The sequence below is a fragment of the Gossypium hirsutum genome, chromosome D09 (assembly GCF_007990345.1).
Source record: "Gossypium hirsutum isolate 1008001.06 chromosome D09, Gossypium_hirsutum_v2.1, whole genome shotgun sequence".
NCBI lineage: Eukaryota > Viridiplantae > Streptophyta > Magnoliopsida > Malvales > Malvaceae > Gossypium > Gossypium hirsutum.
This window is the reverse complement of record NC_053445.1, coordinates 29,280,944-29,290,133: the sequence shown is the minus strand read 5'-3', so window position 1 is coordinate 29,290,133 and position 9,190 is coordinate 29,280,944. Positions and strand designations below refer to the sequence as shown.

The 9,190-nt window shown below is 27.1% G+C and overlaps 1 protein-coding gene across 2 annotated transcripts; it reads left to right on the top strand.

The window, feature by feature from the left end:
- Positions 1 to 236: 236 nt before the first annotated feature.
- Positions 237 to 6,681, top strand: LOC107891934 (5'-nucleotidase SurE). 2 transcript variants are annotated; one of them, XM_016816854.2, is made up of 10 exons: positions 237 to 432; positions 549 to 643; positions 736 to 800; positions 874 to 917; positions 1,068 to 1,145; positions 1,875 to 1,916; positions 3,845 to 4,007; positions 5,636 to 5,746; positions 6,191 to 6,250; positions 6,376 to 6,681. In XM_016816854.2, the coding sequence occupies exons 1-10, from the start codon at positions 281 to 283 to the stop codon at positions 6,493 to 6,495; spliced, it is 930 nt and encodes a 309-aa protein (XP_016672343.2). In that variant the 5' UTR covers positions 237 to 280; the 3' UTR covers positions 6,496 to 6,681. The 2 variants fall into 2 exon arrangements, with proteins under 2 accessions (XP_016672343.2, XP_016672344.2); XM_016816855.2 differs by lacking the exon at positions 6,191 to 6,250.
- The last annotated feature ends 2,509 nt before the right edge of the window (positions 6,682 to 9,190 follow it).

Genomic DNA, 9,190 nt, shown 5'->3' with positions numbered 1-9,190 from the left:
CACAACTACCCTCAACATTGTAGCATAAAACATCAATTAGATGACAAACGGAGATTACTTCTAAATTCCAAACTCAGCATTCTTAGCCTTTTTAGGGATTTACATTTAATGTAGGGCATAGATAGGACTGTGGTAACCGTATACAACTAATTAATTTCGACTGCCTGGCTCCTATGAGGCTCCGCCTAAGTGGATAGCGGGAATTTTATTAAAGAGAAAAAGCACATTGCCTATAAATTGTGAAAGAAGCGAACACAAATAACATACAAAAGAAAAAGAGATGGAAAATGTAACTGATTCAAAGAGCAAAGGCGAGAAGGGAACAATCTTGGTGACCAACGACGATGGAATCCAGGCACCTGGCTTGAAAGCTTTGGTTAGCGTCCTCGTTTCCACTCATCGATTCAACGTTCTTGTTTGCGCTCCTCAGCTGTACGTAAAAACACGAAATGTTTCTTCTAGGTTTAACCTTGATTTGCTTTAAGATTGTTGAGTTTTGGATATACGAGTATTTTAGGAAAATGAAAAATAGTATGTGCTAATTGTAGGGAAATGTCAGCTGTTAGTCATAGTATTACATGGCGTCAACCACTTCGTGTGGAGAAAGTTGAAATGGATGGAGCCACTGCTTTCAAGACTTCTGGTAATTTCGATGCTTCATCCCATGAATTCTACTTCATATTTTAATAGATTTATGCTTCCTTATGCGTATAATGTTTTCTTTTGGGGGGTTAGGAACTCCGGCAGATTGTGCTTCTTTGGGAGTCTCCTCGGTGCTGTTTCCTTCAGTTCCTGACCTGGTAGGCTGGCACTTCCCTTAGATAATATTAAACACGTTTTAACATGAATACGATAACCATATATGTTGAACAGGTTATCAGTGGCATCAATCAGGGCAGCAATTGTGGTTATCACACGTAAGTAATATATGATAAATTCATATGATCAAGTGTATTTTTATTTATTTATTTATGTTTTCGGTACAAGAGTTGGACCAAGTTAAGCTGGGTTTGCTACAGATTTTTATCATGAAAATACTTAAATCCTATCTATCAATAAAACTGCAGTGTTTATTCTGGTACCACTGCCGGTGCTCGAGAAGCATTCTTAAATGGCGTTCCAGCTATCTCCATATCCTACGATTGGTATGCATGAATATTTTTCACTATTTTTCCACTACAATGCAATTTCCCTTCCAATTTAAAATTTAATTCAATGGAGTGTATTTAATTCATATTTGATATATATTTTTAACATGGAATACTATTTGATGTATTGTCTATGCATAAGTCTTATGCATTATCAGTAAATAATAGCACGATACTTTATTATTAAATTAAACAAAAAATATAAATGACCTCAATAGGGGCGAAGCCAGAAATTTTGTTTAGAGGGTCGAAATTAAATTTTAATTTTTAATAGTTTATATCTTTATAATTTTTAAAGGATTAAACCAAATTTGTATTATTTTTAGGGGGCCAGGTGCAATTTTACTTTTATTAATTTAAAATTTTAAATTTTTTTAAAGAGCCTAAATGAATAATTTTCCATTTTAGGGAGGTCGGGCCTCTGCCAGCCCTAAATACGCCACTGGACCTCAAAAAAATCCTAATAATTTTATTTCAACATTATTTGTAACTATTGAAAATAAATATTAATAATTTGCGTTTTAAGTATATGGGATTTTTAAAGAAAACAATTATGGTCAAATAATAATTTTTTTTTATAATATGGTCAAATAATAACTTTAACATTGCGTTGAAATAACTAGTTAAATCCTTCATTTTTTTTTCCATTTATGTTCCTCCATATACTCTAAATTAATATTTACTTTTATCAGTGGTATTTTATTTTTATCTTTTTTCCTCTTGTAGTTATGGTGGTCTTAGTTTGGAGGAATTCGAGAAGATGCTAAGGTAAAAATATTTTTTCTTTTTGTTAATTAAGAATAAATTTTAAATTTCTACACGATTTTTAATATAATATATCATACACAAAATTTGATAAGAATCAAATATTAATTTTAATTCAATTTTCACATAATACTAACAATATTATCTATGTAACATTATTTTCTTTTAAATATGCAAAAATTGTTAATATAATATTTTATTAAATTAAAAAACAAATGAAAAAATTTAAATTATTTTCACTTTGAAAAACAAATTATTTTTAGGTTAACAAAGTACAAATTTTTTATCATTATAGCAACTTGGAAATAATTTAAATTTAATCGTTTGACTTTTAGCTTAATAAAGAATCATATTAGCAATTTTCAATTAACATAATCGAAAATATGCCACATAATAATGTGTTAGTGAAATATGAAAATTAAATTAAAATTAAAATTTTTGTATTTAATTATACGAAATTAAATTTCGTATATAATATTATGCATTAAATCAAATTTTATATATAATTTAATATTTATCGCTTAATTTTTTTTAAACTCAATACTTGGCTGGAATATTAATAAATTTGATTTTTGATTGATGAAATATTGGTTAAACTATTTATAACTAGAGATTTAAATAATGATTAATATTATTGATTGATCATTAATTCAATTGGTATTATTGTTGTTGTAACAATTAACAAAACATAGATTTGGGTGCTTCTTAAGCGAATATTATTTCTATGATGATGTGTGATCATATATAGAAAATCACATCAAATATTAGCCCTTTAAATAATAAATTATAGCCATCAAAATCAAGATATAGATTTAAATTATATTTTAAAAATAAATTATTTTTTATAAACAAAATATTATAATAAAAATGATTATAATTATTTTATTTACAATTGATTATGAAAAGAAAACAAAATTCATGACTGCAACTAAAAATACTTCCGCAATTTGAATCCTGGACAAACTTTTGTCCCTCTATCATTATGAAAAAGATCTTATAGGTTTAGCTTTTGATGTAGAGGAATTAAGCCTTCGCTGCTCAAAATGCCTCTCATAAATGTTTACGGCTAAAAGAGTCATCCGTTCAGTCTTGCAAGTTATGTTCTTTAATTTGAATTGATTTAAACTAATACTATTTAAATTACTATTAAATTATGGTACAAAATTGTATAATAATATATTAATAAATTAATATAAAAGCAAATAATATTTTGATTGAAATGGTAAAGTTAAAGTATTAAAATTTTAGGTGTTTTTTGATAAACTGAGAAATTAAAGTGTTGTTTGATCAACTAAAAAATTACATGCTAAATAAAATAAATGTTAAAAAATTAAGTGCTGAATTTAAGTTATAAATTATGTTTGATACATTACTTAATCAATTAAGTAATAAAACTAGATTGTTTGAATATACATTTTAAATTATAAAAAAAAATATTCTACATTCCATATTTAATTTTTAAACATTTTACTTTATTATAAAAAAGTCAAATTTTAAATTTAAAGTTTTTTATAGGATAATATAATATTAAAATAAATAAAATAAAATCGAAGTAATTGAAAATATATTCCATTAAATGATAAATAATTCATATCGGCCTATCATATTCTACACTTTATTATAGAAAAATTTTATCGGATTATTTTCAGTTTCGATTATTAAACATGTGTAAAAAAATAATGACTTAAATGAAAATTTTACCTCTAAATTATAGGATTTTTTTTCATTTAGGTTCCTATTTTTTTTTATAAAAAATGATACCTAAACTGTAAATAATTTTTAATTCAACTATTTTTCTGTGTTAAAAATATTTGAACGACCAATTGAATTATTACACGAGGCAAAATTTTAATTAAAATCAATTTTCTTTTCTTTTTCTTCCTTCTCTCCTCTCCCATGTTATTCTTTTAACTGAATTCTGGTTACTCAAGGGTTGAGGCTGGAAGCAAGACTAAGATGAATTATGAGTATGAAGCTGCTGCAAAGGCTTGCTTGCCAATAATAAGTGGAATAATAGCTGAGATCAAGAACAATACTTATCCTCAAGGTTGCTTTTTAAATATGGACCTCCCCAAAGACATTGCCAATCATAAGGTATGTTTCTTACTTGTAGCTTATAGTTTTTTATTTTATCATTATTCAAATTATGATACATTCATTTATGATATAAGTGAAAATTTATGTAAAAAATTTAATAAAAATTGATATAACAATTAAATATGACTTTCATTGAAATGATAAATAACAAATTTAATAAAATTTGATATAACAAATAAATAAGTGAATTTATTAAAGATCATAATTTATTAGACTCGAATATCACCGTAGGCCAGTATTTATCTAGATTTTATGTAAAAAGATAAATTTATCTTCAACTTAATATCTATTATGTTGCAAATGTAAAGAGTTTTTAGTAACTTTAGGACTGAGTTGGAACTCACTTGGTGAGCAACACCAATTCAATCAAAATATTAAATATAAACCTTATTCGAGAATGCTCCAGGGTTGGAAAAGCACTTTTCCACCCTAAAAACAATGCCAAATACTTGACTTTGGGGTTCAAAGAATAGTGAAAAAGTGCTTTTCAATCGAAACATAAAAGCTAGAGTTTAGGTGTTTTTTATTTTTTTACTTTTGTGTTTTGAAATGCAAATTATCAAAAAATCTTATTTATATTACTTATTTAGAATGTATTTAAAATTTTAGATTAATTAATTAATTAATTAATATTAAATTATTTAAATATTATTTATTATTATAATCAAAATTTTAAAAATATTTCATGTTAACTATATTTACAAATAATTTATTGATCATTAAAAAATATTTAGATATATATTATGTAGAATTATATTAAATCATTTAAATATTATCTATATTAATTTATTTTTAATTTTCAACATTATGTGTAAAATGGATATTTTAACTTTTCATCTTACTTTTTTACAATAATGTCAAACACTTAACTTAACAAATTATACTTTTTCCACAACATTTTTTAAAAACACTTGTTTCAAATCAAAATTTTCAAAAGCATTTCTTAACTCAACAGTAATTTCAAATTAATCCATAATAAATATAATTATCTCTTTCGAGAATTTTAAAGAAAAATTGTAATCTTATAAGTTATTTTGAGTTTTTTTCGTTTATCAAATATATGATAAAAACATTTAAAAATTGAGCACACATATTAGACCTGGTTAATGGCTAGGCCATGGACAAAAATTTCACAAATTTGAAAGGAAATCAGTATTTGATAATAAAAAGCCTTTTTATTTAAATTTAATTATAAAATCTAAAAATATTACTATAAAAAAATCTTTTTTAATATTTTAGTAAATGAGTCACTTGCCTAAGCAAGCAAGAGGATAAAAAAATGGGTTGTGATTTGATCAGTTAATGGCTCTGATATTGATGTCATGTCCACATCTTTTTAAAAGCCATCTTCCAAGCCCGGTTAAAAAATATTGAAATTTATAAAAATAATATTTTTAATTTTTTCTTGTAGAAAAAAATAACAATTGGTGATTTATAAACATAATTTTTTTTGAGTGAAACTAGTTAAACATAAATGATATGGCTGTTTCTTTTGAGGGATGACAAGGCTATTGCTTCCTTTACCAGCTTATATACATTGATTTTTAAAGATTTCAAGCTTTTCTTACTTTATTTTATATTTTACTCATGACGTAATTTTAGAGTTTTCTTTTAACCCCTAAAAGGGGTACAAAGTGACAAAACAGGGGAAAAGTACGATGAAGATAAGATGGAAGCAAATTACAAGTAATGGACAACCCTCTGAAATTGACCACCATCTTTTATTCCGTAGACAAGTAAGCTCTTTAATTTCCCATTTTCAATTACATCGCACACCTCGATGGAGTTAATCTTGATTTTGAAGTTCGTTGTCGGTGCAATTAACTTATTTTAATTTAATATAATCATTAATGTCTTACCAGTAGGCCAGCTCATATCAATTGGGGCTTAACATAAAATTTTTCATAGACAAGTTTAGTTTTTTTTTTTATTCTCCAACAATTCAACCATCATCTTTATATTTTTTTTAAAAATAAAGAAAAATGCATGAGCTGATAATATTTGAATTTACTATTTAAATTATATTTTTAGATGAATATTTGAATTTGAATCTATTATTCACTTTATACAAATTTTATTTAAAAATTTAAATTTATAAATTTAAACATTTACTTTGAATTTTGACATCCCCTTAGTTAAAAATGGACTCTTTTCCTCTTTATTGTTTTTTTCTTGTATAGTTGAGTGGATTCCAAGTTGACATAGACGAGTCAGATCACAAAAGTCTTCAAGAAGGATACGTAAGATATATATATATTCAATTATTTGAGTTATAATTGTCTATCGCATCAATTATAGTACATAATTATTAAACTAACTTTTAAAACAGTAATGATTTTATGATTTTGGTTGAATTATAATTCAGATAAGCATCACTCCTCTGGGGATTCTCACTCATCCAGACAAGGATTGCAAGGCATACTTTGAAGATTGGCTCCCAAACTTGATTCAGCAACACCAATCTCATAATCCTTTGTTGGATTAATGTTGTGGAAAGGAAATGCTGATATGGATGATTAAGGATCCACCCATCAATAATATTTGCTTTAAATTTCTTAATGTTTCGTATTTTTAAATTAGTATTTTAGCAAACTTTACTCAAATTTTATTTTGTGATATTAATAAGGTCGTGTGCTTGCTTATCGGATTAAATAAAGGATGTTTTGTGTAACGCCCCAAACTCGACCTGGAAGTTTAAGCAGAAACTTGGACGAGTTACACCAAGACAATAAAAATTGATTTTTTTGGGATTTTAATTTTAAAAAATAGAATTTTTTTTCAATTTAGGTGATTCGTAGTTTCATGTTAGAAATTGACTGATACGAACGAGATTACCAAAAGGAAAGCAAGACAAATCCAAGACAATTTACAAACCCAAAAGATCAATTTGCAGTTATTTCAGGGTAAAACAATTTGAGCTCTCGTACGCTGTCCGATCCTAAATCAAATGTTTTCCTCAACAGATGAAGGTAAGAAAAATGGTGAGTTACAAAGCACCGCGTATAACAAGGCTCAAATACAAATAAGTAGAGCATACTATATAACTCGTAGTAACGCAAATAAATTATGAGCAGTTGTATAACTAGTACGGACAACTCTAGAGCATCATAGAGATTTAATCAAATGTAGTACAACAGAACAAAGAAAAACATAATAGAGTAGAGCAGAGCAGAGTAGAACTGAACTGAACTGAACTGAACAAAACGGAGCAGAGCAGAACAGAACATGTATGTTTATGTAGATGTAGTATTTTTCAAACAGATCAGAATGTAGATTTATCAGAAACAGTCTTCTCAAACTCGGTTACACACAAAAATAGAGTTTTTCCCCGAACTAATCCATCCAAAACTCACCAAGAAAGTCATCCCGAGTTGATACCACTAAATGTAACACCCCAAATTTGACCTGAAAGTTTAAGCCAAACTTGGACAAGATACACTAATGCATTAAAAACTCATTTCTTTTCGGGATTTTAATTTTGAAAACCAGAAATTCATTTTTGTCGATTTAGGTGATTTTGTAATTTCGTGTTAGAAATTGATTGATACGGATGAGATTATCAAAAGAAAAGCAAGGCAAATACAAGACAATTTACAAACCCAAAAGATCAATTCGTAGTTATTATAGTGTAAAACAATCCAAGCTCCCGTATGACCAGGCTCAAATACAAATAAGCAGAGCATACTATATAACTCGAAGTAACACAAATAACTTACGAGCAGTTGTATAACCAGTACGGAAAACTCTAAAGTATCACAGAGATTTAATCAAAGGTAGTACAATAGAACAAAACAAAACATAATAGAGCAGAACAAAACTAAATGGTATAGAGCAGAGCAGAACAGAATAGAACAGAACAAAGCGGAGCAGAGCAGAGCAGAACATGTATGTTTCTACAGATGTAGTTTTTTTCAAACAGAACAGAATGAAGATTTATTAGAAGCAACCCTTTCAAGCTCCGTTACGCACAAAAATAGAGTTCTCCCCCGAACTCATCCATCCAAAACACACCAAGAAAGTCATCCCAGGTTGATACCACTAAATGTAACACCCTAAACCCGACCTGAAAGTTTAAGCCAAACTTGGACGAGTTACATCAATGCATTGAAAACTAATTTCTTTTTGGGATTTTAATTTTGAAAGCAAGAAATTCATTTTTTTCGATTTAGGTGATTTTGTAGTTTCGTGTTAGAAAGACTGATACGGATGAGATTACCAAAACGAAAGCAAGGCAAATCCAAGACAATGTACAAACCCAAAAGATCAATTCGCGGTTATTTCAGTGTAAAACAATCTGAGGTCTCGTACGCTATCCGATTCTGAATCAAATGTTTTCCTGAACAGATGAAGGTAAGAAAAAAGGGTGAGTTACCAAGCACCACGTATAACTAGGCTCAAATAGAAATATGCAGATTATACTATATAACTCGTAGTAACACAAATAACTTAAGAGCAGTTGTATAACCAGTACAGACAACTCTAGAGCATCACAGAGATTGAGGACTATTTTGGCAATACTTTTAAAATGTGCTTTTGAAAAGTGCTGTGGAAAAGTACTTTTGAGAAGTGCTTTTAAAAAGTTTGGTTTAAAATTTGAATGTTTAGTATTGCTATCAAAAAGTGCTTTTGAGAAATAAAATATCCATTTTAGACATGTTATTATCAAGTAACAAATATGCATTTAAATAATATTTAAATTAGTTAATATTATTATATTTTAGTAAGAATATAAAAAATTATTATAACTTGTTGTTAATATTTTAATATATGAAATATAAATTTTAAATATTTTTAAGCAATAAATATTAATTATTTATAAAATTTAATTAGAATATATAAACTATATTTTAAATATTTAAATATAACCATTAAATATTTGTAATTAGTATTTTAAATTTTTTTTATTTTTAATTAATGATTTTAACACATTTGTAATTAAGCACCAAGAAAAAAAAAGAAAGTACTATGTTATTGGAAGGGTGAAAAAGTAATTAGCACCAAAAGTGTTTTTGGGAGAGGAAAAGCTAAAATTTTTAGCTTCTCCTTTTCAGAAGTGCTTGAAAAGCGAAATATTTCAGACAAAAGTAGCTTGTTGTGCATAGCTTTTCTTCCAAAAGTGCTTTTGGAGTCAGAAGTGCTTTTTTTAAGCAATGAAGAACAGGCCCTTAATCAAAGGTGGT